Consider the following 25,385-nt stretch of genomic DNA (forward strand, 5'->3'; position numbering starts at 1 on the left):
GGCTTTCACGTAAAACCTAAAACATTGGTGGCGTTACCATCGAACTATGTATCACTGCACCAGCACTCATGATGAGCAAAAATGCTCCCAATCGCGCGGTTCGATCAACGCGGTAGCATAATTTGAGTGATCGCAGACTCAGAGAACCGCACTTGACCACGGGCTGGTAAACGTAAAACTGTTCCAATCTATCTTTACTCTAAATCCGCCATGCCCTCAGAATCAACATGGCTCAGCGTCCCACTAACGCAGAGTTTGCTCGCAGCGCCCTCAACCTCCCCGCAATGTTTTGTGCGTCTTGGCCGTGCTGCTCGGCCCACTCAACCATATTCAGTTCCTCGGTGTCAGCAGCGACGACAGCTGCAACTCGGGAGTGGTCACGCACGCGCCACCACTTGCTGGAACCGCCTTAAAGAGCATGATAAATTATTATAAACTGTACAGGAGGCATCAACTGCGCGGATAACAAATGGCTGCATTTTGTTTTCGAAAAATTAATGATCATGCTGTTCCTGACTGCTGCCGGAGCAAAGATGCCCAAATCGTTCTGGCCGTTCTGGCGCAATTTTCGTCTATTCTCTGTTGCTGGCGCAGTTTGGAGCAAGAGGTTGCGTTTGTATAAAAATGACGCAATTGAAGCAGATGTCACACCCCTGTATTAGTGAAAAGTTCTATGGCTCTTTCTTTGTATGCTGACGTTTTTTTAAGCAGGAAAAGAGACATTTATTGCTGAGAAAAGTGCACCTAAAAATTTTCCCGCCGCTCAATTAGAACTCGCAACGCCGATACTGAAAAGGACTCTCTGATCACTGTCTGGATGTGAATGGCGGTGCAGCCTGGCCTCTAAAATCCGTACGCAAAAATTACCGCGGTTTACTTCGGAAATTAACCGGTGGTGGCGACACTTGTATTTTTTTTTTCAACTTTAATTTGTCCTCATTGCTGCCTTAACCCTTTCAGGCATCATTTATCATTTTGATTGAAAAAAATTTTTGCAGCCTAAATATAAATAGCACATCCAGGCCTCAAGAAAGCCAATTCATAAGTTTTTCAGTGGAAAACACCAATGGTTAAGTGTTTAAATGCACACTCTAAAAACAAGAATTTGGAAACAAGTTTACAACTCTCAAAATATTTGAATTAAAACAACAGGGCCTTTAAAGGGATGGTGGAATAATTCTGTGTTTAAAAAAAGCACATGATGCAAGAATACAGAAAAAATAATGACATTCACTAGTTGGCATAAAAAAGCATTCATTTGCTAAGTGAAGTATGCTGACTTTGCCTGAAATAAAGACATTAGTGCTAGCTAACCTGCCACGGTGGCTCACTGGTTAGGGTGCTTGGCTACTGATCCGGAGTACCCAGGTTCGAATCCGACGGCACGGGCCGCTTTTCGATGGAGGCGAAACGCTAAGTAGCCCATGTGCTGTGCAATGTCAGTGCACGATAAAGATCCCCAGGCGGTCGAAATTATTCCCGGGACCTCCACTATGGCACCTTTCTTCCTTTCTTCTTTCACTCCCTTCCCTTATGATGGCTTGGCTCAGGTGTTGGCCAATATGTGAGACAGATACTGTGCCATTTCGTTTCCCCAAAAACTAATTTTTAGTGCTAGCTAACACACACTGACAAAATGCTGATAGTTAGCAATTTATAGAAACGTCTGCAAAGTGCTTTAAAGTGTTTAGAGGGGCAATTTTTTTTCCGGCTAATTACGTTACAAACAAGCTTAGCTTGATAAATTACTGCCATTAAAGGGGTATGAGAGGAGCTCTCAATAAAGCTGTTAAAGGGCACAGTTTCACAAATATCTTCCAGCAAGCCTTTTTTTAATGCCCTTTCTAGTAGCAGAATTATCTGAAGTCAAAATTTGAATATCAGCCTCTGTGTGTCTTTCCCTCTCCTTTCATCATTGCCTTTCCCCTTCATCAAAGCGCGGCCTTCGCGGCCGGGTTCGAAACCGGGAACTACAGTTCAGTAGGCAAGCGCCCTAACCACTGAGCTACCGCGGCGAGTGCAACATAATGATTGAGCGTGTTTTGATGAGCTCTTTTCAGGTGTTTCAGAGTGCCTTTAAGGTACAACACCGGTATCATTGCAGACATTTAGATTGCCTACCGGACATTAACAGAATAAAAAGATGAAAGTTTGATTTTATTTATCTTCTCGCATGTCTTTACTATTGTCTCTGCACTGTGTGCAAGTACGGTCCTGTCTCCAGTGACTCATTTCTTAGAGCGCCAGTGCATCAGCGATATCTTGCAGCTTGGAGCTTTTGTTGCGTGACCTATACAACGACCCAACCCCAAATTTTTTTTTCCAGTTCCGGAAGCTGGGATGTCAATCTACATGGTGGACTGACCAATTTCAGAGTAACTACAACAGCCGTGTGGAGCTAACACTAGCCTGCCTTGCAGAAGTCCCGTATGAGATCAAGTTCAGCGTCATTTGTGTGCTTGTTTCCTTTGCTTCCATTAAGAATAGGCTTATTCAAAGAGGCTTAAAACCATTTTTTCAAATTTACTTTAACATGTAGCCTTGGGTGGTGATGTTGGCCAACATATTTGATGGGTTGCTCCTGCTTGAAATATGAAGTGGAGTGCATAAAAAGGACAGAAGTACTTGCAACCTGTAGTGTAATAGAGAAATTCGTGCACTTTGGTCTCCATTAACCTCAACATACAGCAATGGATTAATGAAGAAGAAAATACTATAAAACAAAACAGAAAAAAAGTGCAGGCAATTTTCAGGCAAGTACAGGGATTATTTGCTAAGGCATTGAATGTCACTGGCTACCAGCACTAGTGGACTGCATGGAGCAACAAATAACCGACACCAAAGCGCCAAGGGTGTTACAGCCAGGGGAGCATTCATGGGTCACGCTTGGAGGTGGTGGTACCATTTGAACCATGTATAATTGCGAAAGCAATACTGCTCAAGGCTTCCGCTCTTGGCCGTCGTCCCGGAGAATCCACCATTGATATTTAGCGTGACCTATGTGTGACGTCATACCAGCTGTGGAAAAGCGGGGCCCCAACTCGGCTCGTCGCGATCATTCCAGCGAATCCTCCACGGTATGTCGGATGATGTGTATAAGGTGAAGCTGCAACGATGTGCTGCAGCTAAGAAGCGGCGGCATGCAGAAGAAACGGATGAAGAGTGGGAACAACATTTAGCTAAACGGCGTGCATATTGTAGTCGTTATGGAGAGCGCGAAAGAGACACAACAACGACAGAACGAAGCGAGCAAGAGACAACGCGCTCAAGAGACGCCAGAAGAACGCGCCGCAAGACTCGAGAAGCGTCATAACGCAGATGCGGCTAGAAGAAGTGACACCTCCCTTAGTGACTCTTCAACTGCGGAAGAGACCGCTTTGAATTCTCGAGAGCGTCGGAATGAGACGCTGCATAGACGACGTGCCGAGGAAACGAAGCTTTCGCAATTCGACTTGGGTTAACCAGAGCTAAACCACAGACAATTTTTCTTAGACTTTTGTCGAAAAGTGTGGTCAAGCACAGTTTACCTACTATGCAATGTGGTTTTAGCTGCATGACATACTTGAGAGGCCTCTTGGGAGCAGCAAAGTGACACAGAGCAAGCTATGGAGGACATGGCCATTGGCTTCAGTTAGCCACATGCATTGTTTAAAAAGTGGAGGATGGTTAGCAGATGTGAGCTGAATCTTGCACCATGAGATGACAGCTCTCATCTGCATGGAGATATTGTCATGTTTCAGTTCAGAACAGAAGACTGAAGCACATTCGCAACATGCAATAAACTCAATGCCTGTTTGTGGTAGTACAACCAGAATGTAGATCTCTGGGGAACTGGAACATTTAAGTATATGCATAGATGTTTCTTCACTGCTTCAAAGGTGTCTAAAAATAAAATACAGACGTTGCCAGCACCAGGTAACTTCGCAAGTAAACTTCGGTGCACCAACAATTTTCTGGACGTTGATTTAAAGAGGTTAGGCTACACAGCCTTTCACTTCGAAACAGTGGTCATGGCATTCTTTCTGGTGTAGGTGTCACCAGATTTAATTGAGCGGTGGAAGCTTTTAAACGCAGTTTTCTCTGCAATAAGTGCACCTTTTGCTACCGGACAAACATCATGCCCAGAAAGAGCCACAAAAGATATTTTTTTCTAAGAAGAAAAATTGGATGGCATTAAAGCTGCGTTGTCTCATTGGGACCACCTAGAAGACATCACAGTGGCGCAGAAGCAGGCAGGGTGCTTACTGTCGCAGCTCTCTGGTCAGTGAATCTCCCTGCTTTGGTGAGGTGGCGGTACAGCTCCCCCTGGGGCGCATACTCCAGAATGAGGTAGACACGTGTCTCATCGTGGAACCAGTTGTACAAGCACAGGATGTTTGGGTGCCTGCATCAGGGACACAGTGGTCAGTGAGGAACTGCACCATTTCCCACTGGTCGTTACATGCAAAATCAGCTAGCACAGAGCTCAGCTAGAGAACCTGGGTGTGGCCCTTCTTGTTGTTGGAGCTGTGCTTAAGTGCAGCAATGAAGCAGCACACAGCAATGCAATGGTGCAGTCTGCCACAAACAGCACAGCCATCCCACCACTGGTGATACTAAGGAGGGACTTTCTCATAGCTTCCCGAAAGAATGCACCATAATCTCTAACTGAACCGCAAAACCGGACATTCACCAGAGACAGATATTGACGACGCACACTACCTAACTACAAGTAAAGCCACCCAGGGCAAGATCACACAGTACAAGATTTGGTAGGTGCCAAGATGCACATGTGGTGACCATATAACTAAGCAAAGAATCTGTAAAGGGACTCATGATGCCCCAATGAAAAGTTTTGTTTGAAAACAAAAGCAGCAGCATTTGAGGAGATTTGAAACTACAGTTCATTCATAATGCAATTAACAGACTAGTTTTTCACCTAATTCTTTTTGCGGAAACTTTTATGGCAATTAAACAGCTTAGCAGTGCCTGCTGACTCAGGACATTGCAGAGTGCTCTGAAGCTGCAAGATTCCTACTGCCAAACTGAGCTTGAATGTGTTCTAGACACTGCTATCATGTGCAACACGTTATCCTTTCTGATAAATTATATTGTGACTCCTCCAAAGCAACAAAGTTTAATTGTACAAGGAAAGTTATTCATTAAGAAATTAAGTTAGCAAAGAAAGACGAACACAGGTAAACTAAGAAGAAGGGGAAGATAGGAAAAAGGCTGGATATCAGCTGTTTATTCGAAAGGTCAGGGCTCAAATATACATAGAGCACTTAGTCACATGACCCTCTCACAGTCACGATCACATCAACCTTTCGTCGTGGAAACAAAATTTACAATGACCGCAACACCTATCTTACAAGTGATCTCACAGTTACTATGTCTACTTCTAGTAAAAAAAACATCTTTGCAAAGCAGCATCAGATAATCATGGCAAAAAACATATGCAATAAAACCAAAAAAGAGCAAAAATTGGAACGCTTTCAGCACATAAGTATCAAACAATAAAAACACAACATGCAGAACAGACTTTTTCACTCTTAGAACACATACATTCGCCACCAAATAAAAAATATTCTACGAAGGCGATTTCCTTACTTCGAAAGGCAACGGAACAATCACTACAGCATGCACCTCCTTTCTTTGCAATCAGAAAGGCCTTTAGAACCTCACATACTGTCTTATCGAGACTCCTGCCAAGAATCTCGACACCGTCAAGTACCGGCTAACATTTGCACTCTTTGCAGTGTAGGGGCAAATTGGACCCAGTTCCCTTTTCTAGCGACTTAGAATGCTCCCATGCTCTATCCTTAACAGAGCGACCCGTCTGGCATATATAGACCCTGCTGCAATTAAGTCAGTGGTATTTCATACACCACACCAACTGCACAGTCGACAAAGGGTTTGCCATGCCTCTTTTCACACTGCGGTTTCTTCCTTTGCCCGATACGTGTGCACAAGCCACCCTGCTTTCTCAGGGCTGAGAAAACTTGTCATACCTGCCAGCAACCATTTTTAGGCTGTCGGCCACACGGTGCATATAAGCGACCACTTGTGGTCTCCCTTGCCATGGCTTGGCACTTTTCTTCGCTTTCAGTTTTTGTAACAGGGCCTCTGCTACTGCAGACATAACAGAGCATGGGAATCCCGCAATGCACCAACTAGCCAAACAACGTGTTTTACTGCACAAGGAAAGCAAACAAATATCTGAATGCAACAAGAAAAACATCCAAGAACTTAGCTTTGATCAGTAAACTGCTCAAGAAGCACGAAATAAGGATGAGGACAAAATGGAAATTAACAAAGCAAGAAAACGAGTGGTGCAACAACCTTCATGCATCAAGTGCCATGCAGTGCAGCACAAAACACTGCAATCTATCCCCAGCCAGTTCAATCCCCCAGCTGATGCACACAGGAAGTAAACTTCAGTAAGACGGTGAGTCGAGCTAGTTGGTACATACTGACTGTGAATAACAGCACAGAGAAAAGAAGCAGCGAAAGAAGACCGCGCCGATCTTGTCTGCTTCCTCTGTCCCTTGTCTCTGCAGTTTTATTCACTGCCAGCACACAGGAAGCAGACCAGCCTCACCTGAGGTGAGACTGAATCTCGATCTCCCTCCGCAGCTGGTGCTCCACATTGTTCTTCTGCAGCTGTGACTTGAACATCACCTGCAAGAACGTTTTCCACATAGCTTTTCTTTCATAGGGATTATCTGTGGGCTAAATGGCATTGCCACAGCACGTTAAAACCAAGCGTCGGACGTTATTGCCAGCTATCAGCAGCACCAGCTTAGCATTGCATTGTGTTGGGTATAGTGGCGCGTAAGCACCTAAGGCCATCATGCGCCAAGCTCAAGGTATAGGAAAACTCTTTTCTGCAAAATTTTGCAAAAAATGTGAAAAAGCACTGGTGGTACAGAGGGCCTAAAAAGTTATTTTGTACTAGCTAGTAATGACAAAGGAAAAAATTTTTAGAACCGGCTAATAGTAAAAGCTTTAAAGAAGGTCGGGTAACCTCACCAGCCATCCTTGGTTAGGCACGGATACTGAGGCTCCCAACCAATCAAATAAAGACCTCAGCCTTCTCAGGAACGAGAAAGTGGCTAAGGTGTATCAAAATCAAGTGAGGCACTGGGTCAAATTTACAGTATATAAAAAAAGCCAGCTTCTCTTAAAAAGCTAAACAAACAAGAAATTTTAATAATTGCACTGTCACCTAAGAGCAGCGCTGGATGACAAGGGAAGCGCTCATTATAAAATCGACTAAAGTACGTTTTCCTTAGTTTTTCGAGTTTCATGCATGAGAACATGATTAACTGTTAGTTTGTCTCCACAACTTTCACAAACAGGTTTGTCTTCTTTTGTCAGCGGGAAATTGTATGTGAGCTGTGTGTCCAATAAGGAGACGGCATAAAATTACTTCTATGAAATGTTCCTGGTGCCTACCGGTTTTCCATTCGCTTACTATGGGCTTTACGAAATGATGTTCTTATTCACTTCATTGTGCCAAGTTTCCTGTCATTTAGTCATAAAATTACAGTGCATTAATCTCATGCAGTCTCTACGGGATGCGTTGACTTTCTTGATTTCACGACTGCAAGCTTGTGCAGCATATAAGTCTGCTCTTTCATTCCCATCTATTCCAACGTGGCTCGGCACCCAGAAGAATTTTATCCTATGTCCCTGTGTTGTGACTTTTTTTATGTTGTGCATTGTTTCCTACCATAGGTTCGACTGGGTTTATGGAATGTAGTGCCAAGAGCAGGCTAAGTGAATCCATGTAGATTATGCTGTTTTCAAAACTGTTATTTATTATTCTACCTATAGCTACAGAGACTGCATAATATTCTGCAGTAAAAATGCATGCACAGTTTGGCAGCCTTAATACTCATACTACCGCGCTTCCGACATAATCTGCTGCTTTTGAGCTGTCAGTATAAAATTCTGTGTAGTTCACACATTTTACTTGTAGTGCCAGGTATTCCTGTAATATGTGTTAGTGTGGTGGTTGTTTCTTTCGAAAGTGTGTTAATATGGAGTCGCATACAGAGGGAACGCTGTACCATGGGGACAGCGGGTCGTGCCTTTAAGTAGAGGTAGAGTAGAGAGGTAGAAGTAGAGGTCTGACTGACTGGGGTTTGCTTTTGAACAGTGTTCTGGAGGTGTACATTGTAACTGTCGGATAACAGAAGTGTTTCTCCAGTGAAAGGATTTTCAGGACATATGTGCATGTGAGCACAGTTCTGAGTTTTGTTTGCAAGGGCCAGTTTATTGGTTTCAACACAGACTATTCATGGGGGATGTTCTGTATACGATTGTTGAGAGGCATAAGCCTAGGTTTTGTACAGGATCCAGTTTTTTCAGGTATGATGGTCTCGTAGACCCTACAGAATGTACTCATCGTCTAAGTCAGAGCGCACTACAGACTGGTAGATTTGTAAAAGACATGTTCTATCATATCCCTAGTGTTTTCGTGACAGTACTTTGAGCATATTCAGGGATTGAGAAGCATTCTTTCTGATGATGTTTATATGTGGTAGAAATATGACCTTTTTGTAAATGTTACGCCCAAAAATTTACGTTTTTATTGGAAGTATGATTTCATTTAAATGCAGGGTGGGGTCAATCTGCAAGCCTCCTTTGAGCAAGAAAAGAACAGCAACTGTTTTTTCTGGGGAGAACTTAAACCCATTTTTGTGAGCCCAAATTGCAAGCTTGTTCAGTGTGAGTTGCATCTGTCTTCCACATGTTGAAAAGCAAGAGGATGTGCATGCAATTTGAAGGTCATCAACATATAAAGAATACATAGTGGACTTCTGAGTGATCTTAGCTACTATGGAATTCAGCTTCACGACAAAAAGGGTAGTACTTAAATACACCCCTGTGGTGCCCCATTTTCCTGAACAAAGTTCCTGGGAAGTGTTGAACCAAGGCGTACATGAGATGAACGGCCAGTCAAAAAAACTTTCAAGTAGCTGAGCATCTTACCGTGGATACTAGGTCTGCTAGGCCGCATAGGATTCCAAACCTCCATGTAGTGTCATAGGCTTTTTCCAGATCAAAAAAGACATCGAGGCAGTGTAGTTTGTGTATAAGAGCTTCTCAGATAGCATTTTCAAGGCGGACAAGATGTTGAGTTGATGAACAGGGTTTTTTGAAACCACACTGGTGGATATCAAGAAATTCACGACATTCAAGAACTTTTTTGCAACAGCCGTGGCCCAGTGGTTTGGGCGCCCGTCTCGGCTGCGGGAGGTGGTTGGTTCGAAACCCACCACCGGACACCCGCCGGTAGAAATGGGTACAAGCGGCTCCCGGCCTGGCGCCCGGCTTCCTTTAGGGGTGTCCGCTTGGGAGAAGCTCCGTAAACCCCGCTGCGCCCCTCATGGGCTGAGCCCCAGTTTCGAACGACCTCGCAGCCTGCTAAAGGTGGTACCCCTTCGGCCAACGTGGTTCGAACGGCGAGCACACCGAACCTTGATCGGTTGACACAACAGCAGTTTGCAACACTTTCAAAAGAATTAGCTAGACAGCTTGTAAGGGTTATAAGCCTGTAACTGCTAGGGCAAGTTGGTGGTTTTCCAGGTTTCAAAAATGGTACAATAACGGCCTTTTTCCACGCTTTGGGTATATTTCCTGACATCCATGTTTCGTTAAAAATTTTCAAAAGTGCTTCTACAGAAGGCCAAGAAAGATGTGCCAGCATGAATTTGATCAGGGCTGGGCGCAGTCAGTTTGCCAGCAGATATAACTCTGTTTATTTCATCAACTGTAAATAAACTATTGTACAGCTAGTTTGTGCTGCCACTTGTTGGAAGTCTGTTTCTTTGCTGTGTTTTTGTACTTTAAAAATAATTCTGTGAAGCAAGAACTGGAAACGCAAGAGAAATATTCACCTAAAATGTCGGTTTGTTCCTCTATACTTGTTTGTGAAAAGGGGCTGTAAGAAAGGGAATTGTGAAACTGAAAAAGCTGCCATTTAGTTTACGAACTTGTTTCCACATTTTTTTGGATGTTATGGAACTGTTATGGATGATATGTAGCTTTGCCATGAAGTTCTCTCCGCATTGCTATGGGTATGTCGTGCTGTTGCTCTCACCTTATTGAAATTAGTAACGTTCTCAGCCGTCTGATACCTGTGAAAAACTCCTTGGGCTATATTTTGTTTCTTTTTTGCTTCTCTGCAGTCTTTTTGTACGAAACCTTGTGGTTTTGTTGTACCACTCCCGAATACTGAATGGCTAGGCATAGCAGTAATGATACAGGATGTGAATATTTCGTTGAGTTCATCGACACTGAGATCGTCTGAAAAAAGTTTCTCCAGTGTGGCCTTTTCCTGAAATAGCACTTACTCAGCTACACGGAGCTTCCAATGACGTGGTTTACTTGGAATGATTGATGGTGGTGATGACAAGTTAATTACTACAGGAAGGTGATCACTTCCGAAGGGGTACTTCAGAACATCCCATTTACAATCGATAAAAGCAGAACGAGTACTAAAAGACAGGTTTGGGCCGCCGCGGTGGCTCAGTAGTTATGGTGTTCGGCTGCAGACTAGAAAAGCGCGGGTTAGATCCCAGCTACGGTGGTCGGATTTCGATGGAGAAATTCTAGAGGCCCGTGCACTGTGTGATGTCAGTGCACATTAAAGAACCCCAGGTGGCCAAAATTTCCGGAGCCCTTCACTACGGCATCCCTCATAGCCTGAGTCACTTGAGGACATTAAACCCCGCATGAAATAAATAAATAAAAGTCAGGTCTATGTAGCTCACACTTCCAGAACTTGGAGAGCTGTACATGGGTTTCCCTGTATTGAGCCGGCAGACATTACCGCACAGAATAAAATCTAAATTACGACCTCTAGTGTAAGTTTGTTCACTTCTCCAAAAACCAGAAAGGGCATTAAACCTCATATATTAGGTATGGCTCTGGTAGCTGTTTAATAAGTGTTTCTAAATCATGCAGTGTTACTTTTAAGTGTAGCTCGAGGTATATAGAACATACTGGACTTGTTTTAAAATGTACAACAGTGACTGCAACAGCTTCATATGTAGATTTAAGCTCAGCTTCGCGAGTTGCAACACTGCTCTGTACTATAATAGCGACGCATCCAGGGAGCCTACTTGAATGCTCTCTGCCACAGTGGAAGACTATATTTCTTTAATATGTTCTTTTGTTGAGGTCCTAAGTTTGTTTCCTGTAGGCAAAGAGCCATGGGAGAAACTGAGTTTTAAGAGGTCTATTACATCGCTGTAGTTGTTCAGTAATCCTCGATCATTCAAATAAATTAGGAATGCCATTTTTACTGTTTTTTGGGAGATTCAGTTAGGAAAATTGGCTCCTGGCTTCTTGGGGCCTGTTACCGAAGTTTTTTTGTTTCCTGGCAAGCTCAAGTGAGCTGCACCACCGCTGCACCATGGACTTGCTGGAGATTGTGTCCATTGCCTCACTGGAGGTGCTGGAGGTCCGCGGGGAAGCCGGCGGTGAGCGAGATGCAGGCCTCCTCCGATCGGGAGGGGGGGGACAAGACTTTTGGGCTGCTGATTCGAGGGTCAGTGGGCCCTTTTCTAGAGATGGCAGGATGGCCTTCGCTACGTCTACCGGGGGCACAGATGGCCCTGCCATAAGCTCACTATATATGGCCTGGGCAGGTGGCGAACCTCGGTATGGTGCCCTGCCCCTTTGGACCACATCGGAAAATTTAATTTTTGAACTGAAAGAACATACCGATGGCATGCAAGAGTCGTTGATATGCTTCTCTGAACGAAACGTTTTCCTTTTTGTTTTCCACGTTGGACAAGACCTTGAATAAGTAGGGTGATCTGCCTCACACTTAGCGCAGCACGGTGCCACTTCACAGTTCTCGGAAACATGCTCATGTGAGGCGCATTTCTCACAAGTTTTGCGGCCATGGCAACTCTGAGTCTTGACCGTATTGTTGGCGGTTAGAACATTGTTGCGGGTTCAATTTGTAGCAGCAATCATCTATTCCCAAGTAACCAACTTCTATTGCTTCGGGAAGTGTACTTGAGTGTAAGGCGAGGACAAGATGCTTTGTCGGTAGTTCTTTTTTTTCTATCCTGATTGTGATACAGTAAACATTGATGACATTCTGGTTCTTGAGACCCTCCAGTATTTCTTCTTTGGTGAATTTAAAAATGTCTGCTTCCGAGATCGCCTTCCGGATGGTGTTTAAAGGGACTATGCAATAAATTAACTGAGATTACATAAAGCAGACGAGAGATAGGCATATCATCACTCGTCAGCCCAACGCAAGAATTTTTAAGCTAGCATCAATAACAACGAAGATATAGACGATTCAAAATTATGCTCCTCCTCTCCCCCCTAAACTCGTACATGCAGGGCACCAGAGAAAAATTAAGAAAACAGCTCTGGGACTGGGCCCCCCCTGAATACGTCATCTGCTGACGTTCCTTTTGCAACTTCCGGTTGTCGCTCCTAGCCCTCCAGCAGCAGTGTCGGTGGCGTGATTGCGGCGCGCGTCGGGTTTCTTTGCTTGTAGTCTGCTGTAGTTAGCAGTAATGGACCCGGACCTCGAGGCGTGACTGCTCGCTCTTATGGCGGCGATGGGCATCGAGCCCTATGCGTTCACGCCGTACCGGCTGAACGCCAGCGACGACAGCAGCGACTCGGCGAGCCACTGCGAGTGGCTCCGGAACTCCCGACAGAAGGAGGCGGCAGAGGAAAATTGAAACCATATGCGCAAAGACAATGCCCTGGCTCGCGCTTGCCTGTGAGGGTTGCGCTGCGGCACGAGCAGACGATTTTCACGGCTACTGGAAGTGTGCCCATGACGTCGTGGCTGCCGTGGCTCCAGTGAATGACAGCGTGTGGTGGCCTGGGGACGTCATGGGTACAGTGACGTCTTTTTTCATGACTTTAGCTTCAAAATTAGTCCCTACGAGCACACCAATCAGCCTGCGAATTTAAAAAAAACGATTTTTGAAAATTCATAATAAATTGCCGGCTGAGTTCTGAAGACTCATACTTGGTGTGAATGCTTTTTAGCATCATTTCTAAGTGTTGAAAAAAATAACAAGCGACTTTTTATTCATTGCATAGTCCCTTTAGGGATCTGTGAGCAGTTATTGAAACTGGGGCTTCCCCAATCGACATTATGGTGGACAGTTTTGAATATTGGGCATTATCTTTCAGCTCGAGTAGCAGGTCGCCACTAGGCATATTTTTAACCTTGTAGCCCATGCCCAAGGCAGCTGTCAGGCTTTTTGCTACCAAGAATGGAGATATTGTTCGGACAGTTTTTCCTGTCTCTTCATAGTGTAGAACGTGGAATTTTCTAAGAGTTTCCGTCGATTTCTGTAAGTACTGAGCATTCACCTTTGTCCTCCCTCTATTGTGAGGGCAATCATCTTGAGGGAAAGGGGAACCATGAAATGTGTGTATTTTTTGGCCACGGTGCCAGCCGCCCACCATGGAGCCAACCGAGGAGATCGGACATGACCTTGAAAGCAAGCCCTGTTCAAGCCAGCTGTACACCCTAACTATAACCCAATATGGCATAACACAGGGTAGTTAGCCACACAATGTTAACCCGAGCCACAAGGAAAAAAGGAAAAGCCAAGAAAAGAGGAGGAGAGAGGGGAATTCTGAGAAAGATGATAGGAAAATAAATGGTGGAGGAGAGGACAGGAAAAGGTGACTGCCGATTGTCCCCGGTCAGGTCAGGCCAGAGGTGCCGTCTACAGGAAGCAGGGGACACAGTGGTGTGTTGCCTGCGCTGACTTAGCATTGCATCGCAGTATATGCTCTAATGTAGCGACACCCTAAGCTCATGCATTCTCCTGCTGGCTAAACCCGTTGTTATCCGGCAAACCTGAGCCATAAGAAACATGTATGTCAGAGAGGGGTGCTCTTGAGAACATGCCACCAATGGTCACTTAATGCAGGTGGATCCGGGAGCAGATGCACTTACGAGAGTGGTGAGGGAGCATGGCACAACTACCCCTGCTCATTCTTTGCTCAGGGGGACAGTATGGCAGGAGTTGCCCATTGCCACAGAGTGCACAAGAGCATGAAGTGTGTTGTGTTTCATTCACAGAGCAAGGGTTTCATCACATGCTATACATTACATAGGCTGGTGCCCTGCCATGCATCACAAATGGGGGAGCATCTCCTCAGAACTCGCGGTGCGCACGTCAATCCAACATGTGATTGGTGCACACTGGGGTTACACTCCATCTACTCACTAATGCATGCACGCACACACACATGCAGACACCAAAGCCCCAGGTTGTGAGTCAACTTGCTTCACCTCTAGCAGTAAATTTCATCTCTCATGTCAAACTCTCGCAACCTCCGAGAGTTCTGCATAATCAGAGTGAGTGACAATTAACTAAAACAAATGTTTTTAATTCCATCAGAATGGAATAGACACATGTGTGCCAGCACTTCAGCCTGTCAAAGGTAAGCCAGATATAAAAAAAAAGAGCATCCAGTTAAAATATGAACAGAAGTGAATTTGCCTTAAACAAAGAAATCATGTCCAGGCCTAGCACAGCTTCAGAAAAGCTGCAGAAAAGCTGTGTGTTCACTTTGAAGGTTTACTATGTTCAAAATTGCACTATGCCCAAAAAATGAATCATGAACAAGACAACTGAAACAAACAACAAAGCAAGGAGACATTAGCCAAGGGAAGCTCAATACCAGAACAGGTTAATTTCACTTTGAAGGTGCGAATATTCTATCTTTAGAAGTGTTAACCAACCTTACTTGTGCTTGCTCTCATAGAGCTAATGTGTTTGTGTTTGGTGTTGGCATTTCAGTTTTCTTGTTCGCATTTCATTTGTTAAGAATTGTTCAAGGCAATATGCATACAAATTAGACCCTACGCACACAACTGCATACTTAAAGGGAAGCTGAAGCACTTTTCGAAAAAAAATGAGTTCTCTACGTCATTTTGTAGCTTTTAGTCCGCCGAAACAGAATATCTCATTCAAAACGAGCGGAAATAAACGCAAAAAGCTCTTTTTTGGAAGTAATCGTGCCCCATCACCCCAGGGCGCCGAGCGAACGCCGCTCTTGCCCGCGATTGGTGGGGACCGTCGTGACGTCATCCACGGAGATCTCCGGCCGGCACGAACGGTGTTGCTGCGTCGCGCGTTGCTTTAGCGGGCTTTTAAAGACTACGTTTTGGAAACTATGGGTAATTCAAGCAGTGTTGAACAGTTTGGACATTCACCATGCATGTTCGAGCCATCAGCAGCTTCAGAAAACGGCGGAACCAACGACGCCGCAAAGTGCGCCGGCAGCAAACGTCAAGTCGCGACATTTGCACGTGTTGGAAATCTCGACTGGATGGATGGGTGGATGACAGCTTTTATTTCCACCGGAAATGGAGACCCCTTACTGCTCACTGTGCCCGGCGCGCAGGCCTGGAGGGCGGGGGCCGGAGCCTCCGTGACTAAAGGCTAACAAAGAGATTTTGTCTCTTCGCGGCATCAGCCGCCAGGCGGATTGGTTTGTTTCTGCAGAGAGGGTTCTTCGCTGCGCAGCAGGGATTCCCAGATTTCTTTGTTATCATTATCTTCGTCGACTCAGGGGTAGTCAGCGCATTCCCATATACTTTGCTTCCGGGTAACCATGGAACCGCCGGACTGTCGGAACCTGGACGAGCGCACACAAACCTATTCCGAAATCGTTGAGAACTACAGACTAAACAGAAAACTGGTGCCACCACCTGATAAGAAGCTAAGTAATAGAGAAGCAACCGCATGGCGGCGCCTGCAAGCCAGAAATTTCTTTAACCCAGTATGGGCCTTTCACATCCTACTAGGGTAACACAAAAACCAAATCTCGACTGATATGTATGTTTTGTGTAGGTGCATGCGCGTGCATATGTTTTCTGTAGGTGCAAGTGGCAGTAAAAAAAAGTAAATTGCGCTGAAACATTTTTGTGTACCGCTGCTGCATAAAAGCCTGGCCACCAACTTCTTGTAATGCCTGCAAACATGATCTAATTCAGATCACCGGCACGCTTACACCAGTCGCGCGAGGTAAAGCATTTTTTGTACATTTATTTATAGTTACTTGCCTAATTACCCCCGAAGGCCTTTTTGAACTACAAAAGAATGCCAAACTGGATGAGTTGGAGTGGGTTCACTGCTGTACTGCAGCACGAAGAGACGAGGCGACCGGGTGGAAGCTCCCGTGTGCGCTTTCCTTCTGTCGAATGTTCGGCCTACTGTTCAACCATGAAGCTTCTGCACTTAACCCTGTACGTTGATTTTTTTTGCATGCTGAACACGTTTTTGAACCACAATTATGGCTGCGTTTTGAAGCTCGCAGTGCTGCACATCAAAACTACTGTGCTGCGAGATATAGTGCTGCGAGATATACTGTGCTGCTGCTACGTATTGAGATAACGAGCAGAATTACTTGTGGCAGATATATTCATACCGCTGCTCGACCACTTTGCCGTTCTGACTCAAGGACAAATTTGTATGAATTCTGGAGCCATTTTCGATTGTCAGCAATGACCAAGGGCTCATGAATGCAAATGTTTGCTTTGCTCAAGAATACTAGGCATATATAATCGGATTTTTTGTCCAGTTAGGTGCAGCTGCATGTTCTGTGCAATGATGAAAGATTAAGAGATTTGCTTGTGCTGCCATGAGGTGCAAGCAATCAGGAAAAAGCAAAAAGGCACACAGTGCGTAACGAGCTAAAAAAAGTTCAAGACTTTGTGCCTTAAAGACAGTGCTGGAGGTGGCCTTAGCTCAGCGTGGATGTGAACCAGCTGGAAAAGGCAGAGTTTACAAACTGGTAAGAAATAATATAACGAAAAGAGAAATATTGATGCACATATTTTGTGCAGGCAGTTTCAGCATGCTGCATGCCACCAGATTGTCTGGTTAACGTGGAAGAGGCTGGGGGAGAACAACCGATGGATTATACCAAGCCGTGTGCTGAGCGCTGTTCGAAAGGAGTACCATACAAAAACTGGTTTATCTACAGGCTTCAAACATTACACGGAACGGCCGAACGAGAGAAAGTAAACGGCACTGGCAGAAGATTACGTTGATCTGTGGCTCGCCAAAGCGCGGGCCGCAGCGAAGCAAGCGCAGCCGGATGGCCGGCCGACTCTCCGTGAATGGCGTCACTTCCGCCAGTTCTCCCTCTCTTCTGTCCCCCCACCCGGCGCTTCCGGAAGCGACGAGGACGTGCCGGCGGCCGGTTTTTAAGAAGCAATTGCAGCTCTTTTTGCGGATAGAATCGGGAAAAAATTTACACACATGATTTTCAAGGTCCTTTCTTCCCAACCGCAGCGTTTCATGCGATTTGAAAACCGTTTCAGCTTCATTTTAAGTGTCTAGAAGGGTAATGCGATGGGTTGTGACCATCAGAATCACTTTCAACGTTTTTGTGGCGTCCACCGGATGAAAACTAGTTTCTTAGAGAAAGCAAGCTAGCATCTATCTACTAATTTCAAAAACAATTTCACAGGGAAACACTCATGATGCAACATGCTGAATTGTGCAATGGAACAAACATTAAGCTGCTAAATGAACGACACAACATATGCATGGTGGAAGTGAGTAGGACTTCACACCTTGAATAGTTATCAGTGGAACAGCTTTGTTACAGAAGATAAAGTTAGCACCGAATTTAGTTCTTATATGCATCTTGTTTTATTTGTCCCCCCCCTTGGTATATGAATGTAGTACAAAGGGTATACTGGGCGTTTTCTTTAACTGTTTACAGTTGTTTTTTTTTAACTCTGTGAGAGATACATCGGTGAGGTCTGTGCAGGTGGATTGCACAGCAAAGCGGGCATTATGTACGTGATAGAGTTCAGTGATGAAACGATTAATTAACTAAAATTAATAATAAACCTTTCGCTTTCGATTTCAATGGCCAACATTATGGTAGAAAATTGAAGGCCATCGAAATAAAAGCAGAGTCCAGTTTTAAATTTTTCTTTTATATATGTATATATAAACTTGCAACTTTTCAACGGTTTCTTCACCACCTCTGATGTAATGAAATGGCAACTGCTAGCAGTACCTAAGTGCTTGCATTTGTTGCATTTTTATATCCACATCCACAGTATGAAACGTCAAAAGTTACTTCAGACTAGTTCAACTCACCTTAAGGGCCACAACGAACTTTGTCTTCTTTTCTCGGGCGAGATACACATTGCCAAACTTGCCCTTCCCCAGTGGCCGACCAATCTCGAAGTCCTTGAGGCACCACTCCTTGACAGACCTGCAAGTTAAAATAGGTAACGCATTGAAATAAGGACAGAAGAAATACAAACTGCAGACAAGATCTGATTGTTATATCAGCCGTGTTTTCAACAGTCCCACCATTGCATGAAACATCGGAAATCCCTAGCAATAATTTTAAATTGGAAAACTGCGCTGACCCAAAAGTCCATGAAATACATTGATCAAATGAGACCGCCCAGATAACAAACATCTCATTGGGTTGAGAAGCTGTACTGTTAGTCTTTAATTACGAGATTTACAATAGAGAGGCGCGTAAGAAAAAGCGGTCTGGCGCTAAATATTTTCAACAGCACTCACATGTTTCAGGACGCCAAACGGCACTTGACAGCAGTAAAATGCAGCTGCGACAACTGCCACAATGACCTTTACGATAACGCAACGCAGGCAAACAGCACGGCGAAACTGTCCAGATCCGCAACCTGCAAGGATGTGTTGGTTTTTTTTGCTGAATGACCGATGCTTTCTGCGACTGACGTGTAGCGGTATTTGAATTTGCGGACATACGCCTATTCACAAACCGTTCCGAGTTAGGACATGAGGGCGCCGCCTGGGTGCGCCACTAATCGGCCTGCCTAATAAATCTGTGGAAACAATTGAATATCTTACGATCTTCCATTCGAATTTCGAATGTGGTGGTATCCACTCACAAGGAAGAATATTATTGCCTAAGTTGTTTGATATCTAAATAAACACCGGTTCTTGCCTGCATTTGGTGGAATTGGCGGGAAACAGCTTTCGGCTACGAGTAGATTTTGCAGGCGCGAGCCAAGCAGCCGGTCTTACAGGCTGCGCCATCTGCCTGACGGCGAGGCAAACGAACCCCATCATCGAAGAAAGCGCGCTTCTCGCATCAACCGAGCCGCGACGGCGAGACGTCGTTTGCCTCGCCGACGATCATAGAGTTTCTTACTATTAATAGTAAGAAAGTAATATTAAGAAACTCTATGCCGACGATCGCCGCGACGATCGTCGGCGCTGAATGCTTTCCAGGCACAGCTCCACTTCTTGAGAACTTCTGGTCTGCACGATAGGTTGAGCTTTACCGAACGCTTGCTGACTTTGCATACTTACTTCATTTTCCTGCTGCTTTCTTTTCTCCTTCATATTTTTATCCCTCACTCCATTCACCCGTGCAGGGTATCAAACGGTTTATTCCTCCGGTTAACCTTCCTGCCTTTCCTCTTCCTCCTCAATGTTTGCTGATGCATATCGGTGCATATCGGTGCATATCGTGGTCGTAATATAGCGGCTGTAATACCACGCGGTGATCCACATATTCTAATGTGTACGCATGATTTGTAAAGAAAAGCTATAGACGCAACTAAAATTAGGGAGAATGCGCTTTAGTGAGCAGCCTAGCTGTGTGTGAGCCTTAAGTTGAGAGTGGGCTTGCCGTATGAGGGCGAGCGAGTCTCGCGATGTGATGCGACAAATTTGAGCATTGGTTGTATACATTTCGCTTTTACATCGATCGCCTTCTCACTGAGTCTTCGAATTTGATTTATCCGTGGGCTTCCGCCTTCTGGAAGGCGGAGGTTCCGGTGGAGGCACGTAAGTGTGAAATGCATTTCTACCGGTGGGTGCCCAGAGGTGCAACCATGGTGTTAGATGGGTGCAATTAACCACCGAAGCGTTCTCGGAAGATGCATCACGATCTGCTATAGGTATGCTAGAGGGATAGAGGCTTTCGGACACACACACAGACCATTGCTATTTCGCCTGAATAGGACTATCCGAGGTAGCACCGAAACATTACGATAATGTTACATTTTTTTTATGGTGAAATGTTATTTCAATGTGCATATTTTCCAGACGTTACTGTAATGTTCAATATAAACGTTAGAAAAACCTTTCCCGAACATTAATACATGTAAACAACATAAATTAACATTAATGTAACATTCTAGAAAATGGTGAAGCAGCCCTGCACAAGCATGCAGGCCCATCGGTCGTGCTCGCACGTTCAACGCTTTGCAAGGGGCGACACTTCAGTTCCACTATACAGCGCAACGTACATCTCGTGTTCACTCACCTCTGAACGGATATCATGCAATCAAGCTTTTATGCTCATTACTAAGGGATCCCATGAGTGATAACGGCGAATGGGTAATAACCAAAGTTTGCTGACAAAGTAATGGGCTGTGCACGCAATCTATGGTGAATATTGTCTAAGAGATGTGGTTGCAAAGTACTGATAAGTTGAAAAACATCTTTGCTGTAAATGCATAGCAGTGGGAAATGTTCTGGAAATGAGTGCTCGAAATATATTTGTAATGTTGTTCTATATAGTTATGACTCTAAAAACTACAATAACGTTTTCGAAGATTATATTAAAACAATGTTTTTTAGAGCGTTAAAATAGCGTTTTCTATATAACACACAATGTAATATGTTAATTTTTAACGTTTTTAACGTTAACATTACAATGGGACATGTCACATTACTGCAACTTACATAATATTTTTATAACACTATTCTAATGTTCGATGCTACCTGAGGTACTGCTAACGCAGTAATACAAACCACGCTCTCTATGCCAGAGAGCGTCACGGAGCCGCATTGGCTAGAGATAAGTCGCGAAAGAGGGCTCGTCGAGTTGACGAAACCGATGAAGAACGGGACCAAGGGCCATGCTTCTGAGCCCTGCAGCGCGCCTCCTCTTGCATACTCAGGGACCCCAATCTCAAGAAGGCGGAAGGAGCTTAGTTAGGACCTTAATCCTCCCAAGTTCAGGACTGTCAAATGTGCTTAGGAGCCCCGCTACACGGCTTGGAAGCAAACCCCTTGGGCTGTATATTTTTGGCAAAAATTGTACGTCTGGAGAAGCAGCGGCGCAGGCAACAAGGGTATCTCAAGAGGAAAAGGGCAGCGGATGCTGCCAACGTCTCCACGTCGACATCGGCCACTGGTTCGGTTGCCTTTTGCTCCGTATAACCTAGCTGGCTCCGCCGAGTTGAGCCACAGCCATTTTTTTTTCTTAATTCCCACCTCCCTCCCTTCCCCACGGCGCGGTTGAGGTGTCCATTGAGAAGTGAGACAGTTACTGCTCCGTTTCCCCTCTTTAAAGAAACAATTTCAAATCATATAATTTCGACCTCTTGAGGATCTGACGTCTCGCAGCACACAGGCGCCTTATGCGTTTCGTTTCTATCGAAATGTCTCGGCAGGAGGCGTTGGCTCGGCACTGCGGGTAGGGAGCCCCCATGTACCGGCCGTCGTACGAGCGTTTTTAAGCGGATTCCGCCAGCGAGCGGGCGAGTACTGTGGACAAGAAATACTGCGGAGGTTAGCAGAGGCAGAGCCGCCTAGATCGCACTGGCAGAGGAGGGGAAGCGGTGAGGTTGGATGGAAATGAGGATGAAATAGAATTTCTTTTCTTTTCAACCACATCGCGCGCGCAGCGAGGAGCAAATTGCTTAATTCGATGAAGGGAATGTGCGCAGTAACTGTCTCACTGATTTGTGGACATCTCAATCACGCCGTGAGAGAAAGGGAATGAAAAAATTGGCTGTGGTTTAACTCTGGTTAAACCTGGTTAAATTGCGAAAGCTCGCCTAGCTGCTTCGGCTTCTCGTTTTCGCAATCGTTCTCGTTGTTTCTCTGTTTCCTGGGCACGTTGCAACCTATTTCTCTCACTCTTCCTAGCTTGCTTAGCTTTCGCTTCAGAATTTAACTGTTCCGAAGCAGTAGAGAAACTAGATCCAGATATAGACTCTTCGTCGGTAACTTCCATGGCGAGACTGATCAACCAACGCGTAGCGAAGCCGCCACGGAGCGAGTGTAAGGCGAGGTCGTCAAATCAACGGAGAGAACACCTGCTGGCGCGGCGCCGGCTCGGGGGCCACGGCACACGCGACGAGCGGCTCCCTTCTAGCTGCGGCGGGGAGCAAGCTGACGTCACGCGTCGTCATAGCAACGGAGAGAGCTGACGTCACACCACGTGCTAAGCGCAGCGCCGGCTCGGGGGGGGGGGGGGGGGGGGGCACGGCAAACGCTACGAGCGGTTAGACCTGGCGTGGTATTGCTTTCGCAATAAAAATAAAGAGGCGCCGCCGCGTCGTAGAGGAGAGCTCCGGCATAATTTCGACCACCTGGAAATCGTTAACGTGCACTGAGATCACACAGCACACGGTCGCTCGACGCGCTGACGTTCAGGCGCGGCGAGGCCTCTTGGGGAGGAAGGTTCCCCCGCATCTCGTCCCGCCCGGCCGCGAAGTATCCCCTGCCCTAGCGTGGGCGAACATTCGTTCGTAACCCGGCTGGCGAGTCAGACGTACGACCTCCAGTGATTCCTTAGCGCTAGCTGGCGTTATTGTTGCTGCACATCAATAAATGCCTTGTTTGTGTCAGCCAGAGTGTCGTTCCTTTGTTTCCCTCACAGCAAGGCCCGCCGTGCGCTCGGTAGCGTACGCGGTCACGGGGTGGGCTCTGGGCGGCTTTGAACTGTGTCAGCCGCGATTAAATAGGGAAAACGTATTTACCAATGCTAGTGGTGGATGATGATGATGCAGGGGGAGCGGCGCGCCAGCACTTGGCGCGGCAAGGATAAGCACTATTTAGCGAAGGAGCGAGGGGAACAGTCCACCGCTGCTACGCAGACGTAACGTCGCGTAACAATAAATGCAAGCAGCACATGCGCGAACGCGGCAGCTATCACTGAGTTTAGCGCATTACACCACACAGCGTAATTGTCATTTTTCGTTTAAAGCTTGGTCTTCCCTTAAACACTGTCATCATCAGCCTGACTACGCCCACCGCAGGCAAAGGCCCATTCCATATCTCTCCAATTAACCCCGTACTTTGCCACGTGCGCACATCGTATGCCCGCAAACTTCTTAATCTCATCCGCCCACCTAACTTTCTGCCGCCCCCTGCTACGCTTCCCTTCCCTTGGAATCCACTTCGTTACCCTTAAAGGGGTTCTGAAACACCTCTCGAGGAAAGCACCTCAACTCTCTCAATCACTGCATTGTGTTGTCGTGAACACCTGAGCCAAATAATACACTTCTACACGCAGCAGAGGACCGACAATCACGCGCAACAGTTGGCGAGCCCTTCCCGGCGACTTTTTCATGCTCGCACCTGCGTATACAAGTTGAAAGGTGGCTATTGCTAAGATTCTTTCAGACGTCAGACAGCTGCCATGGCCGCGGCCAATAATCCGCGTAGCTCCGGCGGGTCAGCTAAGAAGCTCCGCCCCCGTAGGTACGGCCGGCGGAGAAGCGGCGATCTTCCCAAGGTTTTTAGACTAATCTAGAAACGTTGGACCTTCTAGCGTGCAAAAAGTGACGAGAATAGAAAAAGGCGCGAATACACTGGAATTAAAATTTTGACCGCAGATAACTCAGCTTCTACGCAGCGCATTAAAAAAATTCTTGCAAGACAATATTCGTGAAGGGGTATGTTTTAACATTCCAGGCATACTGCAACTTTCTTACGGCCTCTTTCGGAGCCCATTCAAGGACCAGCGGTTATCTTGCCTTCGCATTACATTCTCTGACAAATCCGATTTCTTCCTCTTGATGTCTACTAGAATGACATTAACTTGTGCTTGTTCACTCACCCACTCTGCCCACTTCCGGTCTCTTAACGTTAAGCTTGCCATTTTTCTTTCCATAGCTTGCTGCGCTTTAACTTAAGCTGCACCCTTTTCGTTAGCCTCCACATTTCTGCTCCATAGGTGAGTACTGGTAAGATACAGCTGCTGTATACTTTTCTCTTGAGGGGTATTGGTAAACTGCCATTCATGATCTGAGAGAACCTGCCATTTGCGCTCCACTCCACTCTTATTCCAGTTATTTCCCTCTTACGACCCGGATCGGCGGTGACTATATATCTGCCCTAAGTAGACGTGCGAGATTAAAAATGAAATCGACTTCATACTATGCGCTAAACCTGGCATCATTCAGGATGTGGCCGTCCTCGGAAGGGTGCGTTGCAGCGACCATAGAATGGTAAGGTCTAGAATTAGCTGAGACTTGAAGAGGGAACGGAAGAAGCTAGCGAAGAAGAAGACCATTAACGAGTTAGCCGTAAGAGGGAAAGCACAGGAGTTTAGGATAGCGCAGCAAAACAGATATTCGGCTTTAACTGAGGAAGATGATCTTGATGTTCATTCAATGCACGTTAACCTGACATCAATAATTACGGAGTGCGCAGTAGAAGTAGGCGGTAGGACAATTCGAAAAGATGCCGGGAAGCTATCTCAGGAGACGAAAGATCTGATTAAGAAGCGCCAAAACATGAAGGCATTAAAACTACCGATAGAATAGAACTAACGGAGCTATCAAAGTTAATAAATAAGCGCAGGGTAGCCGACATAAGGAAGTTTAATATGGAGAGAATGGAGCATGCTATAAAGAACGAAGGTAGCCTAAAAACAGTGAAGAGGAAACTAGGCATAGGTAAAAACCAGATGTATGCATTAAGAGACAAGCAGGGCAATGTCATTAACAATATGGATAAGATAGTTAACGTAGCCGAAGAGTTCTACACAGACATGTACAGTAGCCAATGTAATCAGAGCGCTGATGAGAATGACAGCAGTGCACAGCAATGCGTCATCCCGCCAGTAACGAAAGATGAAGTAAAGAAAGCCTTAGAAGCAATGAAAAGGGGAAAAGCAGCTGGGGAGGATCAGGTAACAGCAGATCTGTTGAAGGATGGAGGGGACATCGTGCTAGAAAAACTAGCCACCCTGTATACGCAATGCCTTATGACCTCGACTGCACCAGAAGCTTGGAAGAATGCAAACATTATCTTAATTCATAAGAAGAGAGACGCCAAGGAAATGAAAAATTACAGACCGATCAGCATATTGCCCGTGGCCTAAAATTTATTTACTAAGTAATCGCTAATAGAGCCAGGGCAACGTTAAACTTTAATCAACCAAATGATCAGGCAGGCTTTCGTAAAGGATATTCCACAATAGATCATATTCACACTATCAATCAGGTGAGAGAAATGCGCAGAATATAACCAACCTCTATATATAGCTTTCATTGATTACGAGAAAGCATTCGACTCAGTGGAAACCTCAGCAGTCATACAGGCATTGCGTAATCAGGGGGTAGAAGAGCCTTATGTCAAAATACTGGAAGATATATATAACAACTGCACAGCTAC

At 45.6% G+C, this 25,385-nt stretch overlaps 1 protein-coding gene across 1 annotated transcript in view; it reads right to left on the reverse strand.

Annotated features, from left to right (window-relative positions):
- LOC144093999 (aurora kinase A-B-like) overlaps positions 1–18,792 on the reverse strand; it is a 35,296-nt gene extending 16,504 nt beyond the window's left edge. The window contains exons 1-4 of the mRNA XM_077627824.1: positions 18,558–18,792; positions 18,120–18,237; positions 6,581–6,660; positions 4,246–4,384 (exon numbers count right to left, since the gene is read on the reverse strand). Coding sequence (XP_077483950.1) covers positions 4,246–4,384; positions 6,581–6,660; positions 18,120–18,237; positions 18,558–18,559 — 339 coding nt within the window. The 5' untranslated portion in view covers positions 18,560–18,792. The remainder of the gene's footprint in view (positions 1–4,245; positions 4,385–6,580; positions 6,661–18,119; positions 18,238–18,557) is intronic.
- Positions 18,793–25,385: the final 6,593 nt, after the last annotated feature.

This window comes from Amblyomma americanum, chromosome 6 (genome assembly GCF_052857255.1).
Source record: "Amblyomma americanum isolate KBUSLIRL-KWMA chromosome 6, ASM5285725v1, whole genome shotgun sequence".
Taxonomy (NCBI): domain Eukaryota; kingdom Metazoa; phylum Arthropoda; class Arachnida; order Ixodida; family Ixodidae; genus Amblyomma; species Amblyomma americanum.